Below are 18,026 nucleotides of genomic sequence, written 5' to 3'. Positions count from 1 at the left end.
AAAGGCAGCACCCTGAATTTAAAATGACTGGCACCTAGCTGAAGGCGGAGAAACCTTATGGAGTGCTAGTACATTTTTATGTGGTAGTATGCATCTTGAAGGTCTATAGAACACATCCAATCATTTTACTCCAAAAAGGGAAGTATAGACTGAACCGTGACCATCCTGAATTTGAGCTATTGAACAAATTTGTTTAGAATGCTGAGATCCAGTATAGGACTCCAGTTCAAAGGAGTGTACTACACTAATGGCCCTGGAGCCTTTACAAGCCTAGCCCATAGAAGTGCCCTGGCATCATGCCAACCGACGTTGGTTCCCACTGCCTCTGTCAAGTAGAGCTACTGGAGTGATCCTCAGGGTGAACTTTCTATTTCCCATCCACTCATCAAGATTTCTCTTGAAGAGGGCCAATGAGGTGCTCTGCTTGACATGTATGGGAAGTCTATTCCAGAGCATGGGCAATCACTGTCCCTCCAGCATGTTCTGTTGATCATGGTAATGAGGCTGAGGTCTCTGGAGTGTGTGGTGCGGAGGGGTTGGGATTTCTTTAGATGTAGCATTTCTAACAGAACTGGGTTAGACATGGCTTTGCAAGTCCAGCAGAGATCGCCTCTTAGTAGACTATATGAGACAGAGAACAGCTGGAGTTTAAGTCTGTCCATGTAGGACATGTGTTTAAGACCTAGGATCCTCTTTGTGAGGTACTTTTGTGGTCTTTTCCAGCTGTTGCATGTGTCTAGTGAGGTACATACCAAATGACTGGCCTAATAAGAGAAGAGTAGGGAGTGATGATGACCTCTTTCTTCCTGGATGCAAAACCCTTGGGAATGAGATGTGCCACATAGGACTTCCTGACCACAGTGGAAATGTGGTGGTCGAAGGAGAGGTTGCTGTCAACCTGTGCCCCCAGATCTCTTAACACCTTCAGTGGGCTTCCATCGATGTGGTAATTAGTAGGAAGTGAGTTTTTCCGAAAGGGGATGACATTTTCTGGCATTAAGCTTAAGGCCATGATTTCAACACCAGTCACTGGTCTCATTGAGGCCTTTCTGTAGGATGTCTACATCACTTGGGGAGTTGATAATGGTTCCCAGTCATCTGCAGACTTGGTTAGCCAGAGTCCCTCTATGTTGGCCCGGACTTCTGAGAAGTAGATGCCAAACAGGAGAGGACCGATCCCTGTGGGACTCCACTCATGAATGGTCAGCAGTCTTACTTGGAGTCAGCTACTTTAACTGTGGGTTCTATATGTGAGCCAATTTGCACCCCACCTAGTGATATAGGGGTTGATGCCTAGTTTGTTGAGTTCATCAATAAATCCCCAAGTGGAGATTGGCATCAAAGGCGTTGGTCAGATCGAGGTAGGCTGTATGAACTGCCTTGCCCTAATCCACAGCTCTGATGACTGGCTCAAAGAAATCAACCAGGTTGAGCAGGCATGACCTACCTTTCACAATACCAAATTGTGTCCCATCTTTTTTGGCACCAAAAAGAACCTTGAGCAAAATCCAGATCCCATCTGGTCTGGTAGGACTTCTTGGATGACTTTTTTGTAGCAGCTTTTGGATTTCTTAGGCTGCTTGGTCTCTATGATTGGGTGGAACATCATGGAGACTTGTCAGAGGTCTGGGATAAAGGGTGAAAGGGATAGACTAACCTCTGGTAATAATTATCTGCACCCACACATCTGTGGCTATCTATTACCAGGCTTTTGCATGCAGAGAAAATCTTCCCCTGACTGCTTCCAGAGGTAAGCAAATTGGGTCCCCTTTCAGGAGCGCTGGTAGGGCTGACCAGAGAAAGTCTCTGGAAACCTGATTCTGCAGGCCAGCTCTGCCTCAGGGTTGACATCTTCCATTAAAGCTCCCCCCCTGCACAGAGGGGAGCCCTCACCATGTGCATCTTGGAAAATCCCTTGCGACTTTTTGAACCACATCTTCCCACGCCTTTGATTCCTAGAGTAGGATCATTGGGGAGCAGAAAAATGTATGCCCAAAGCAGATAGCATCTTCCCATCCTTATCACATCTGGCTAGAGTTTCTTTAACTTTGGGGCTGAACAAAAGATCTGTCAAAAGGAGCATTGATGAAGAAAGACTTAAATGGCTCCACAAAATCACAGGTGCATGGTCTGATTGTAACACCTGAACCAGCTGACCTGGTCATCCCTTCAGCTGCATGTGAAATGAGCCTCATGGACGACTTGCAAATCCACCAAGACTCCAAAGCAAGGTCGTCACGTTTTCTTGGACCTTATCAGATACAGCTCCTGCTAGGGTGTCTGACAGTTCCTTGATCAGATCCCTCTGAAGCCTAGTAAAATGTGCCAGCAAATTCAAGGACCTTAAGGCACTGGCCAATGATGCATAGACCGACTTTCCAAATCTGTCTTTCTCTCCAGACTCTCTGTTAGGGGGATGAATAGTGGTACTTTCCTCAGCAAGTTCCTTTTTGGTGGTCACCGCTACCACTATGGCATCTACTACTAGCCCTTTAGCCCAATGTTGATGGACCTCAGGTGGAGAAAGGATCTTATCCAGTCTATGGGGAATTGGTTCTACTGAGTCAGGAGAGTTCCAAGCCCAATGAGCGATCAGTTTAATTAGATAGTCAGCAAGAGGGGTGACCCAGGAAGTAGATGGGCGAGAACCAAAGACTTGCAAGTACACATACACCTTAGAGGTAGGGTCTTTGGGCTTCCAGTTACTCCTCTGCATATGGATCTCAAGAATGTCTCCAAAGGAGATGTCTTCTGGGGGTGACTGAGGGGAACCTTTCCTGTCATTAAAATCAGTGTCCTCAGTGATAAAATCTTCAGGGGAGTCCAGTGTTTCCCTTTTACACGTTTTCGTCTGAGGAGGCTCCTCAGTGGGAATGTCTGAGGAGGTCTTGGAAGAAGGGTGGTCCTCAATTGGGATATCTTGCAACCTTGGAGCTCATTGTCCAGGCGCAGAGGATGGTGGAAGCTCACAGTAAGAAGGGGTCAGGGGATGAAACTCCGATACAGTAGGAGCCACCTGAGAACCTGCAGTGGCCAAATACTCTCTCCATAGCCTGAAAAGCAGGCCCCAAAGAAAGGATGGGAGCCTGGAACCGAGAAAGACGAACACGGAACTGGGGTCACACTCCACCCCAAGAGACCAACCTCCAAGGCCGGAGCCGAGGAAGGACCTCCAGCCACTGGAGTCCCAAGAAAATACAGGAGTCGACTGAAATCTCTCAAGCTCGACAGCGAAGCCATGATCTTAGAATTCCATCAGTTTGGAAGGAACCGAAGAAATCAGAGCAGATTCTGAAATTGAAGGCAAGGGGGCTGTCAGTGCCAGTGCAATACAAACCTGAGTAGTCGGAGTGGGTAAGTCTAAAGCCTCCAAGGAGGTCAGAGGAGGAATAACCGGAGTCCTGGGAGGAAAACATCCCTGCTCCTTGAGTGAGAGAGGTTTGGGAAAAAGAAGAAATACCCCTCCTAGTGAGGAGCTGGTCCACCAACCTTCACCACATAGACATCTGTAAGACTCCTGGAGGAGTGAACAGACAATCCAGATGGAGATTCTGGCCTTTCTAGAAAGGGACTGGGAAGCTGACCACAGAAGGGGTCAATGGAAGGGAAACACTTTGCCCTGGGTGTGTATAGCAGATCAATTTTCGGCACCGATGGAGGGGGGTGACCTGTTGCAATGCAGAAGGAGATGTTAGCACCGACATGGAAACTAAAGAAGCCAGTGCAGACTGTAGTGCTGGTGTTGGAGTTGGTGCCGAAGGTCTCAAAGTGACTGGTGCCAAAGAAGGATTCGGTTCAGAAAGCTTCAGAACCTTAGCTCTCGGTTCCAAAGAGGAACCAACAGTAGGAGATTTTTGCTTGCATTCTTGATATCGGTGCTGATGGAGACACAGGCACCAGCGGACTACTTTTGGAATAAGAGGCCTTAGGAGACTTTGCCTTCGATAAAGCTTCTTCAAAGGGGGACTTAAGAAACCCCTTAAAAATGAGCTGGTTGTGTCATTCTACCAAGGCCATAGTACTGAAGGCCTAGAAGATAGAGCACTCAAGGTCTACATGAGGAGCACCTAGACAACACATGCAAGCCAAATGCCTGTCAGAGTTGGGCATTTTTGGCTGCAATTCTGGAACTGCTTAAATCCAGTCATGCCCTTTAACTTTCTGCCATGCTGACAAGTGGCAGAGAAGGTGGTCAATAAACACACCACACACAAATCGAAGGATAGCATTAAGTTCTACCAACAATGGTAGAAAGAACTACCAAAATGGTAAAGAGACCAGGAGACAGGAAAGACTACCAGCGATGGTGGGGTATGGAAACACACTCACAAAAGGAAAGAGTGGGTAGAAAAATTAAGAATATAAAAGTTTTATAAGAAAGGAAGAAAGACTAATATTTTAAAATTTACTGTCCACAACAACATCCACTGAACCAACCAACTGCAAAGGAATAGTGCAAAATAAACAACAATGAAAGGTTTTATTAAGAACGTTAGTGCTTTCATAATGATAAACCACCACTTCAGACATTAAACATATATAAAAGCCAAAACAAATATATACTTTCAGTGGATGTTGTTGTGGACAGTTTATATTTTTCCATGGACTATTTATTTACTCATGCTGCAACCCTCTGTTTGTGTTTTTGATATTTTAAATTTATTTAGCTGCAAGAGGAGAGTCGGCTGACGTGTCTTGCTCTAAGAGTGGCAAACAAGATCGGAGGTAAATGGGAGTGGGGCACTGTGGGTAGAGTATTGGCATGACAGATTTTTGTCTGTCATGAGCTGTACAATAGCTGGTCAGTTCAGAGGATTAGAACCAACACCAAACAGTCAAGAATAGATGAAGACTGACAACATCAGATCTATCAATATACTGGATCTGCAAGTAAAACTGTGCAATACGCATAACATCACAGTCTTCCAGTACAAAAAACCCCGAAAAACAAACATAAAGGATAGAGATAAGGAACGCAAATGCCACTATCAACACCACAGCTGTTTTCACTTCAAAAACTCTAATATAGGTGCATGTAGGCAAACATACAGTTACTTCTTAGATTTCACCATGTGAAGTGGCATCTGCTTAGTTTTTCTGGACAAAACAAAGCTACAAATCATTTATCTTTTCGCTATACAATAGTGGAAAATAGTTTTACAAAGAAATACTATACAGTGTGGAAAAGTTAATACAAATGCTTCTGTACTTGTATCCAAAATTATGTCATGCAAATTGTTTATGGAACACATTAAAGTCTGGCTTTCCTGCATTCAGACCTTTTACTGATTTTTCCAGCTGTTTCCCAGCTAGTTTGCCTTTCCAAAATCATCTTTTTTCTCTACTACTCTCAAACTACTCTTTAAATTTAAAGAGACTATTTTCCAAGAGTTAAGTCACAGTGAATTTTTGACCCAGTGAAGCAGAATGCTAGTCACAGCTGGTGGAAAGCTGACACTAATTAAACTTAAGTATCACAACCCACATCTGTGTCTAAAGGGGTGGCAGGATGCACATGCCAGCTGAGCTCTGTGATCAATTTAGGAAATGTAGTTTTCCAACCTCCGGTTAGGTAATGCTCAGAACGTCATACATGGAAGTTTGCAGAGTTGCATAAAAATCAACATTTTGAATGGCATTGGTAAGACTGGAGATTAAGTTCAGTGTTAGTAACAAACAAGAGGGAAAGTATGAGCTTTATGTTTTTTTTTCTCCTTCACGCCCCACTTTTTATTGGACTTTGGGCAACCTCAGAGTTACTGTATCTAAGCAAAGTGGTGTGCTTGCCTCTAAGTTAGAGGGTGCAATATGATTTGGCCCCTTGCAAAGAAATATTTTTCGTAATTTTTCAACCTTGGAAGTATCAGTTTTTCGAGTCCCAACCTCCCAATGTTTTCAATTCCTTTAAACACATTGATTAAATGACACACTATTATTTATTGTTAATTCGACCAATGCCTACACAAGTGCCACATATCATTAGCTTCAGAGTAGCATCAAATCAGAAACATTCTTCTCGCTTCGTTCTGGATAAGCATGTCAATATTCTCAGAGATACTTAGTTGCACCATCACCATTGTTGTTTGTTTGCTTGTTATTTCCCTGGAACGCTAATTCCACCTAATACGCGGCTTCTCAGCGCTTCTGTGGATCACTAGTGATATCTGCATTGCTTACTGTACTTATTTCCTTGTTTCACTTGAAAGAAAGCTACTGTTTGTCGTTTTTGCATTTAAGTTACCTGTAACACATTGCACTTAAGTTACCTGGCACTTGCTCACTAAAGCAATTATATAAGTCAGCACTAAAAATTAAAAGCACTACACCCTCACTCCCCACTGGCCCTGGTTTTCAATTATTAAGGAATTCCCAATATTATTCTAGCATGTCCAAAGGTGAGTTGTCAATCTTCTCTCCTGTCCAGCTGGTGAATCTGGGAATCTTGAAGCAATGTTACAACTGCCTCATGTACACAGACAACCCTCTCCTCCTCCCAACAAATTCCAACACATGTGAGAGATGCAACCATATAGCCAAACTGGAGGCTAAGCTCTCTCAACTCAGTACTGGCATAACCAGTCAGGAGGAGAAGGAAACCACACTCACTACAATTCCAGTCTCACATAGACTTACCACGACAGCAAACCAAACACATAATCACACAAAAACATACTCTGAGGCTCTAAATAAAGATCTGCTGAAGCAGCAGAGACCTCCAAAGCAGACACCCAAGTAGCCGCCACCCCAAAACAAAACACGTGCAACACATATCTCACAAAGCCAGTGTGCCGAACAGTCACAGCCCTTAAGACTAAACAACACACCTGATACACTTGTAATAGGTGACTCTATCGTCAGGCACACTGACGTCCCGCTCACCAGGCTGAACAAGGAGAGGGTCACGGTGAGCAGCCTGTTGGGCCGTAGGATCCGCCACATAACACAAGCACTCAGGTCACTCCAAGGCAAGTACAAATATGACTCAGTCATTGTCCATGCTGGTGTGAATGACCTGAGACGTACCTCCATGAACTACATGAAAAGAGACATAAAGGAGCTCTCTGAGCATGTAGCCCAGGCCGGTATGACCCTGACATTGAGTAGCATCTTACCCTCACCAAGAATGATGCCACAATATGAAGACAAGATGATCAATTTCAACAACTGGCTTAAGAACTGGTGTCATTCAAAGGGGATCCAATGCCTGTCAGCTTGGGATGATAAGCTCGACAAGCCACGATGCTTCGCTAGGGACGGCTTGCACCTGTCACCCCTGGGCTTTTGGATATTGGCAAAGGCTCTTGCTACCCCCATAGTGCCATTTTTAGGCAAGGCTCAAAAGACAAACCCACCTCCATAGGTATCACAAGGGATAAGAAACTAAGAGTAATGCTACTCAATACCAGAAGTCTAAACCTCAAGATGCACTTTCGAAACTCTCCTTAGCATGGAGAACATCGATATCTGTGCAGTAACAGAAACCTGGTTCAGGGCTCCCGAGAGCACCCCAGCACTACCAGGTTATACCTCATACCATGCTTTTCGGCCCCAAAACTTGGACCGAACCACAAAAGGAGGGGGAGTATCAATATTCATCAAAGATACCCACACCTCCAGGTTGGTGGCAAAGCACGAAGCATCAGAGACTATCCATGTGCAACTAACAGTGGGTAAAACTGCCTTCCAGTTTATAGCCTGCTACAGACCACCCTCCCAAACCCAGGAACCCCACTCAGCCTTCCTGAGAACACTGGAAAATATGAAGGTCTCTCCAAACACCATTATATTGGGCGACTTCAACTACCCAAACATAGACAGGGAGCATTACTCTAGCTCCAACACCCTAGCCCAAAGGTTCCTAGAATTTATAAACTCAAATGCTATGGAACAACTTGTTACCACTCCCACAAGAGGGAAAACATACTGGACCTGATCATCACCAACATGGGGACTCTATGCTCCAGACCAGAAGTGTATCCCTCACTGGTAAGATCAGACCATAAACTAATCTCACTGGATATTCACATCCCGATCCCACCCCCTGCCCAGAAAACCACAGTGAAAAACTTCTCTAAAGCAAATTTCACACTCCTCAAAACTGAGGTGGAATCCTTCAAAGCCCCCGGGCCTGTGGAAAATACGGCCCAGACCGCAGAATCCTTTATAAATGCATTCTATGAACACCTTCATGCATGGATCATGCGATCCCAAATAAAACGAAGACCCAATCCTCCAAAGGCAGACTTCCTGTCTGGTGGACCCCAGCCATAAACAAACTATACAATAGAAGGAGGAAGCTACTAAATGATAGAGCAAAATCCCAAAAAGGGAAGGCATCACTGATCAGTATTAGCAAAAAACTACGGGCACAGATAAAATTGTCTAAGGCCAGCTTTGAGAGAAAAATTGCACAGGACACTAAGGATAATCACAAGGCTTTCTTTAGTTATGTTAGGAACCTGGGTGGTAATTCCCAGATATGCTCAGAATTAGTCCAAAATGACAAAAAAATACACCAAACCCACAGACATTGCCAACATCCTAGCTGACAGGTTCAGCGCAAACCCCCCCCACCACCACCACCAAAAGGGGAAATATCTATCCCAGCAGAGTGCTGCCCCCCTGACATCTGAGATGCTCAGGTAAGAGCCGCCCTCTCCAAAGCAAAAAACACAGCATCAATGGGACCAGACGGTGTCCCGGGCTGCGTCCTACATGAACTCCAAGAAGAGCTAAACCCAAACATAAAACTACTGTTCAATCTCAGCCTTACTACAGGATATGTGCCCAAAGAGTGGCGTACAGCAACAGTGGTCCCTCTCCATAAAGGTGGTGCCTCAACGGATCCTGGAAACTATCGCCCCATAAGCCTGACTAGCTTGGTCTGCAAAGCTATGGAAAGGATCATCATGGACTTCATAAATAAAGATATTGGGGACCTACAAACACTGGATCCTACCCAGTTCGGCTTTAAGGGCAGATCCTGCCTCTTAAACCTGGTTGATTTCTTTGAAACAGTCACCAAGACCACTGACGAGGGGAAGGTGGTCCACACAGCCTACCTGGACCTTGCAAAAGCCTTCGATACAATACCCCACTCGGGCATTATAGATAAGCTCACCAGCTTAAATATAAACCACTATGTCACTAGATGGATTGCAAATTGGCTCAAGGACAGAACCCACATGGTTAGAATTGCTGGAGCCATGTCAGACTCCAAACCAGTTACAAGTGGTGTCCCACAAGGCCTCTCTTGTTCGGTATATATTTCTCGGAGGTACAGGCCAACACGGAAGGACTGTGGCTGACCAAGTTCGCAGATGACTGCAAACTGGGCGCCATAATCGAGACTCCAGCCGACACAAGCATCCTCCAAAAGGGCCTCATAGAAACAGACAACTGGTGCCAGAGCCATGGCCTCAAGCTAAATGCCAAAAAGTGTATAGTCATCCCCTTTGGCAAAAACAAAGCGCCCACAAATTACCACATAGGTGGTAATCCATTAAGTACAGAAGAAGTAATTAGGGACCCAGGGACCCAAGTTGACAGCAATCTCTCATTTGACAACCACGTGGCCAAAGTGGTTAGAAAAACATTTTATATAGCCCACCTAATCATGAAGGGATTCACATCTAGATCAGGGGACGTCATCGTGCCTCTTTACTCATCCCTCATCAGGCCCATAATTGAGTACAATGCCCCTTTTGGGATGTACCTTACCAGACACCTGCAGCAACTGGAAAGACCCCAAAAGTACCTCACCAAGAGGATCAAAGGGCTCAAACAGATGCCATATGCTGCCCGGTTAAAGAAACTCCAGCTCTACTCAGTGGCATACCGCCTGTTCAGAGGCGATCTGTGCCTGACGATAAAGCCATGTCCAACCCGAATTAATGGATATGCTGCACCTCAGAAAATCCAAATCTCATCGAGCTACCGAGAGACTTGAACCACAGCACTGAAATAAATAGGACATGCTGGAGGGACAGATTCATAACCCAGAGGCTCCCGTCACTCTGGAATAAAATCCCAGTCCAGGTTAGGCAGAGTCCCTCATTGACTCTCTTCAAGAGGAATCTTGATGAGTGGATGGGAGATCGTAGGTTTACCCCGGGTATCACTTCTGTGTCACTGTTAGACAGAGGCACAGTATACTAACCTCGAAAAAGGGCATAGCAAAATAAATTTAAAATGGGTGGCGAAAGCCAAACACATTCTGGCTAGGCTTATAAATGCCCTAGGGCAGATAGCCTAGTATGAACCTATGAACCAAAAATGACCTATAGTATTTCTCAGACATTCTAAGTCATAATCTTGCCATGCTGACACGGGCCTCGATTCCTTAACACTAACACTTGAGTAATTTGTAAATAAGAATGTCTTTTAACAGTTCTAAGCCAGTTACCATACTGTGATACTTGTATCAGGCAGTCGATCACTGTTAGGATTTGCACGACTATGACGTGCAAGATTTTGAATCTGCACTAGCTACGTTACTACAAACTACTCTTGTATTGCTTATCATTGATTCTGTTAGTAAGCATAGCCAGTGTCATTTAATTCCCCAACTCCTTTTAATTTTGAAAGTGAAAAGAAGGGGTTAAGGGTGGAACTGGCCCTTTACAACAGAAACAATAAGCAGTACATGTTAGTATGGAACTTTTCAGAGTCCTTCTGTAAACAAGCTCTGCCCAGTAGGGGTTAGCATCAACAACAAACAAAAGAAAAAAACTTGTAATTCTGTCAAACTGAGTGAGTGACAGTACTGTAGTACTAAAGCAGTGTCTTGGCATCATTAGCAAACCAGCTTCTTAAAGATATGATGTGCTATTAAAAAAAGAAAACACAGTTGTAAATAACTGCCTATGTCATGGGAGGTGGTGGTAACATTACTAATAAGGAAGAAAGAAGCTAAATAATTATGATATGATACCTGTATCAGAATACCTCTCCCTTGAGCAAAAGTACTAACAACTCAAGATTCCCAACCCAGTGCTCATACACTGCCAGAAAAACGGCACCAGGGATCACTTGGGTGTTACCTTTTACAATCTTCACAGAAAGCATCACCTGGTGCAGTGTCCTCTGTTAGTCCAGAATGCACGGGGAGGCTGAATGACATAGCAGGCAAAAACAACTTTTGGAGGCATTTGCATTTAAGTTGCCCTGCCTAATCCAAATCAGTTAAGCATCTTAATGTAGATAATCTATAACACAACAGAACAGGCCCCATCATTACCCCTTCCTCCAAATATGACTACTAGCTTACAATAACTGAACTGGGTTTCAAGGAGAGAATAGCTGGACACCAAACAAAGGATTAGAGAGGACTTTAAGGTGAAAAACAAGTTCATTTATTGGGCCAGTCCTTTTGTGTGTCATACAACTGGCACTGCAAAACTCCCATATAGAAAAACTGACACAGACGGTGGTAGACAAGATGATGAACTTCACACCTGGGGAGAAATGGGCAAGGTGTTGCATGCAATGCAATAAAGTACAATATAAAAGCATCTAAGCGACAATAATAAATCCCCCTAAAAGTTGATGACACATAGCAAAAAAGAAAAAAAATGGGATGGGACCTCAGTGTAATTATATCAGATAAGGTGAGCAGTCAACGTGAATAAAACAGTAAGGAAGTCAGAATCAGTAAAAAATTGTAACCTCTTTTGATACAGGTATTTTATTCTACATATAATTTTAGAAACTAAGGTTCAATATTGAGTAAGAGAGGAGAAAAATCAAGATGAGGTGGGTGGGGCAGCCAACTGCAAGCTCACCTACTTCAGAAGTAGTCAGCATTTCACAGAGGACAGTTAACAGTGGCTAAAAGCAGGATAACTAATATGAACTACAGTGTGGATGTGGAGGGGAGGCAGAATTTCAGTGACACTTGAACAGAAACATGGAGTTCATTCACTGAGCATCATCAAATGTGGCCCATTCCTGAGCAACAAATTATATTAAACATCAGCCAAGATCAATGAAGGGAGGTGAAAGCACTGGAGGGCCTGCTACTTTCTCTAGCTATTAGGAACCCAGTGAGCCAGTAGTAGTTATACAGCCATAGAAAGACTGCAACAACCAAAAGAATGAGTGAAGAACTACAAGTTCAAATTACTACATGCCTGCAGTGTTACAGATGGTGGGCCCCAAAAAAGTATCAATGAAAATGAAAAAGAAGGAAAAGTATGCATCTTCTGAACAAACGACTGTAAAAAAAATTCACACGGAGTAATATGTGCAGCCTGGAGTCCCACCTTTGCAGGCACTGACAAAAGAGAGGTTCTGCAAAACAAGGAACAAAAATGAAGTTATAAAAAAAAAGTTTCAAGTTATAAGGCAAACAAAATTAGATTAAAAAGATTGCACAACTTGGAAGAAAATACAGACAAGAGAGGAGCATTTAAGAACAACAGAATTAAAGTTCAAGAAAGCAATCATTTGGAAGTGGAGCTATATAAGAACAAAGGACAAACACTGAAAATACAAAGACAATAACTTACGGATTTCAGGAGATATGTTCACTTTGCATGCACAGAACATTCCTTTAGAGGAAGTTGTGTTATTACGAACACAGCAATAACATTTTATTATACGAGTGGACATAGCATACTGTGAGGGTTCTCTCCTACTCCCTTGCATACAACTCCTATAATCTAGAGTATGGGAAGTGGCATTTCCTTACTGGCTCCCTTTACCTGAATCACCACAATGATTCACAAGCTCACAGACAAGTATTAAGCTTACCATCTTCTGCAATTTACAATGTACAGACACACTTAACATATGAATACCAAGACTTGAAGGCTTAAGTGTCGCTAAACATGTGCCCCACTACCTGACTTATTTTCGGCAGAGCACTGAACACGTCCATAGAATTTTTCTTAATCCCTCACTTATATCACCAAAGGAACAACATGGAACTGCATCCATACACTAATATGACGCTCCAATTGCAAGGCAGTAATCCAAACACAATTCCTTTGCCAACATCCATAAGGGAAAATCTAATTTTATGGAGGAACTAATTTTAAGATAGGTCAGCTATATTTAGATTGACTGGGGGAGGAAGACTTCAGAATAATGGAGGCACCACACACCATGACGCAAAATGCAACAAAAATGTGACTGTACACTTTAAGAAGCTTGACTTTCTTAACATCACATAGATCTTTTTGACTTCAAAGGGTTGGCAGCATGCATCCAGCAGTCCATTTTTATGTATGCAGCTGTCAACACAGCTAATTAGTTGTCTGTTAAAAGTAGTTTTGTATTTTCTTGTTACAGCAAATTCTCAATAAAATAAGGACACCACTTATTAAATAATTAAGCTTGCTATGACCTCAGTTTTTTCTTGAGCTGTCTCTCGATTGTGACCAGTAGCAAAAAATGAATGAATGATGAAATTGAAAGGTTATTTTTGTACCTGCTACTCTAAAGCAATCTGTTAAACTGTACCAACTCCAGTGTTGTTGCCTACTTTTTAACCTGATACACTACTGCCTATATAACTGAACTAAAACAGAATACAAGTATACTTTTTTCAATCTTCACATAATTAACTATTACTTGCAGACTTCTGAAATGGGAATAACTTCTACCAAAACACAAGCCATTAAAATTGTACACATTAAATGACTATTTTAAAAATAGCGTAATTCTGAGTTTACTGAAGAAAAAAAATCATACCATCTCTGGTGCAAAAATATTCAAGCCAGAATACTTGATATTTTTGTGGAGACCCATTACAAATGCTAAATTACTCTCTACTCTACTCAAGTGTTATGTAATTCTGTCACTGTCCATGACTTTCTGTGTTGTGATAACCATACTTCCAGCTCAGCAGTACCAGTTAAAAATGGACTGTGTTCAGAGCTCTGATGGTTTACCACATACACAGAAGCAGACTTTCTGCAGCCTGTTCCTAATTCTGCCTGATGATGGTCTCTAACCAGTCAGGATGATGGCACTAAAAAAGCTTGGAATGCAGATGATTACACGATAACAGTGTGACTACCTGGCCAAAATAATGTCAATCAGTTCAATGTAATTGCACCAGGACATTCTCTCCTTACAGAGAACAAATAAGGCCACTACTCACAGTACAGTCAAATATACTGCATTCTTTAAGTTAATACAATGTGTTTTAACTTCCTGAATACCAGAGTAGTTGCAGTATGAATTCACACTAAGAAAACGGGAACTAAGATTTGTTTATGTTGCAGACAAAAAAGAAAATAAATAAGCAGTAAAACAGACAGGGTTAGTATTAAAGTAAAATAATGAACCACCAAAGTGTGCAGTGGGCATCTCTCTATCCATGGAAGTTATTTCTACACACTGCATTTATTTAAAATGTTTTCTGTTATTTGTTTTTGTTGAGTTTGCATTTCTAACTTTATACAGCATTGTGTATTTTCCTGGAGTTTTTGGGGAAAAAGTTATTCTTTTTAACAAAGTTTTTCTTTGTTTACTGTGTGTTTCAACACAAGCTCCGGGCATTTTTATATGAAACGGTACAAGAAATAAGTGAATCCATTTCTTTCCTTTCTTGTAAGGTAGAAACACTACTTTTAAATTGGAACATGGACCACAATCCCTTGTTTGCGACTTTGTTCCCAAAACATTATTTTCTAAACGTTATACAGCTGTATAATCAACTGCTCTGTGCCTTTACTGCAGCTTTCGACGAGTTCTTCCAAGAAACTGAGTAAGTTTCAAAATTACACCCCCCCCCCCCCCCCCAACTGTCTCCAGTTTTCTAAAAAGAGTTCACATTTCCTTTTGAAAATAGCAGCAATATGGAAGCATGGCCACAACACCTCCTATCTCAGAAGGCTGCCATCATGCAAGCCTCCAGCCCTTAAAGAATAATTAAACTGAAGCATTTTTACAGGACCATTTGGCCTGCAGCTACACAAAATTCAGAAGAATGCATGCTATGTTGTTTATAAGCTGTTCTTAGAAACCAGCTTAATTGAGCTAATGTGGCAAGCAGCTGGAAAGCTATGCCATACTTGTCTTGTCCAGTACTAGATGTATTCTCTACAATTTTGCTGTGTCTGCAGATTGGATTACATATATCTTCATCCCAAGGAAGCTCTGAATTGGAGTACTAATGCCAGTTACTCATCTATCTCCGTCTTAAATGCTTCATACTTCTGTTTATTCACAAATGCATTCCACTCATTTATGGACAAGTTCAACAGACAACTGTAATTATCAGGATTTCTGCTGGACAGTGCATTGATTTGAAGGTGAAAGTGTCAGCCATTTCAGTTTACTTGAAATCAGGCTGAGGGTAGGAAAAGCAGCAGGTTTGTGACAGTGTGATAATGTTAATCTATATGCTATCAGTGCAAATGTCTATCATGTTGTTGTGTCTTTTGGCTTTTCTCGGTTACGGGTCGCCACAGCGGAACTCCGGTCCACTAATAATTGGCAGTAGATTTTTACGTGCCGAGTTGCCGGCCCTGACGCACAACCTTCAAAGAAGGTACGCCCATTCACGCATGTCTCCACACAGAAGACCCTCTAGCTAAGAATCGAACAGGACAATGTCGTACTGTGAGGCGACAACGCTACTGCAGCACCACCACCGCAGTCTGTAAAAACTGTAAATCAGGGTTTTAACAGTTATCAGACACTGTAGTGTGTCCACATCAGGAAGTTTTGGCTTTCATTTTAATAGTGGTGTTATACATACGGGTGCTATGTGATACAATGTTGATGCGTCTGTGTTGTCAGATTTTTAACATGTACTATGCAGAATTATTGACTCATTATTTTCATATGTGTTAACCACTCGGCAGTCAGAATTATGCAAGAATGTCATCTGAAATTGCATTATAGCACTGCCACAGAGCTGAACAGTTACTTTGCTTCTTCAGTAATACTTCAAAGACTATAGTTGTATGTGATCTTGGTTCAGTCAAGTTTGTCTCATTCAGGCCAGAAATGAAACAGTAAAACTGCTGTTTTCATTTTCTGAAGTTATAGGAAAACATAATTTTGCAAAATAAATACTGCTGCACTGTCCTTGGCTGAGGAGGACCCCCCTTTTACTCACTTCAGCTTTTGACTCACAGGCATTCCATGTAGCTCACACATTCCCTTTGACTCTAGTACGTTGTGGTGAAAGGAATACGATTTCCATATCTATGTAGCCATCTATGTCATAACATTGAGAGGTACAATTTTTGTATGTTTTAACTCCTTAGACATGTGCAATAAGCCCAAGCTAACATCTAGATGCTTCAATGTACAAATGCTCGTGCTTATTGGTACTGGATGGCATGCACCTGTTATTCAATCTTACACATTACTGTACTGCATAAGGTCAGTCCCTGGTCTTCATAGGAGAATGTCCGCTCCACCCCTGAGAAAGGGCAGCTGAGTTCCAGCATGTCCATCCTTCCTCCAGCTGGTGGACCCCTCCAGTGACTGGGCTACTGATCTAACATGAGTCATTGGCAATGCATGCAAGATACCCTGCTTTACATTATTATGTTGGACAACTGTAGTGGTTACTTGAAAAATATTAAGGAGTACAAAGCATAACAAACAGAACAAGTCTTAAAAGAAATGGAAGCTTAGTAGATTTAACACTGCACTGCTGCAACAATTAAAGCTAAAAGCTCATCTGTAGTGGAACCCACTTAAATCAATGAATTAAAAAAATAGGGTTCCAAAACTATACAAGCATACTACATGAAAAAAGCCACTCACCAGATCCAAGGCAGATCCTCCACCTAGATATTCCATAATAATCCACAACTTGGTACTCTGAAAAAAGACAAGTAAAACAAATGCTGATTTCAAGAAACAGCTTTCAAACAATTTAAATATTTTGGTTTAATTCTACTAACTTGATCCCGGGTGCTGTTTCTGCTGACCAATGGTATCGCACCAGGAGTTTTGGAAATTCCTACTTTAATTGGGATCTTCAACTTCTACCGAGCTACCTCCACCTCAGACAAATGAAATCTTAGTTTTACACCTTTATGGCACCTCAAGACTGTAGCACTCACCCCCAAACACTGACATATGTATATGACTGATGTGGGGACAGGTTCTAAAGTTTTACCTTTTACAAAATGTGGGAATAAACTGTAAAGTTGTGTTGTATTCCCACAGTGCCACTAACATAACTGCAAAACTCACATGCAAGCATAACTTGAACTTTATAACATAACCTTCAGTCTCAGATTGTCTCTGTCCAATTCCAATGCATGCTATCCCTTTTTATTCTTTCATTGTTATTTGACTGCTTAAAACATTCATAGCTTGTATGCTAGGAAAATTCTATTTTGCTTCATGCCCACAAAACTAATTGTGTTGGTTGCCTTGTCTCATTCAAACCTACAGTGCTTGAAAGGCAAAAGGCAATCCCATGCACAGCACTACCATTACAATGCAGCTTATCACAGCACTGATTTTGCACATGTAATGCTGCAATTAAGCAGCTTCAATGTGAGAAAATTAATTAAATTCAACAAGATAAAAAGCTGCTTCACTTGTTTAACTTAAAACATGTTTCTCACATTTAAATGAAAAAGTAACTGAGAGCTTCTGGTAATTATTGTCTAGCATGCTACAAGTCAGAAATCTGACAATTCATTAAATGACCGGTCACAGCTGTGAGTGATTAAGACTAAACAAGAGTACTTAAACATTAATAGAAAAAAAACATACCAGATACTATTTATCAATAAGGCGAACAAAATAATTAAAATGCTAGATGGAACAGATGGGCTTTAAGGGGCCTTAAAGCCAATGAGCAATGGGTACCTAAAGCCACCAAAGCACTAAGCTTCAAACATGCACAGCTTCAAAAACAAAACAGCAAAACCAGTAGATCCTTGATGAATCATCAGGGCTATCAGATGGCCCGGGGTGGCAAAGCAAATGGCATGAATGGGACATTATGGTGCCAATAACTCTTCAAGAATGTGCAATTAAATAGGCAACCAGTGAAAGAATAGGTGCAACGATAATAAAAATACCAGTAAATTTTCCAG

The 18,026-nt window shown here is 42.1% G+C and overlaps 1 protein-coding gene across 1 annotated transcript in view; it reads right to left on the bottom strand.

The window, feature by feature from the left end:
• The window catches only part of STK25 (serine/threonine kinase 25), a gene marked incomplete in the record, with an annotated part of 665,014 nt that overhangs the window by 608,065 nt on the left and 38,923 nt on the right, over positions 1–18,026 (bottom strand). The window contains 1 exon segment of the mRNA XM_044070790.1: positions 16,735–16,791. Within this exon segment, the coding sequence (XP_043926725.1) occupies positions 16,735–16,791 (57 nt within the window).

Source organism: Protopterus annectens, chromosome 4.part1 (genome assembly GCF_019279795.1).
Source record: "Protopterus annectens isolate FY-2018-M chromosome 4.part1, PAN1.0, whole genome shotgun sequence".
NCBI classification, from domain to species: Eukaryota; Metazoa; Chordata; order Ceratodontiformes; family Protopteridae; genus Protopterus; species Protopterus annectens.
This window is presented reverse-complemented; position numbering and strand designations above follow the sequence as displayed.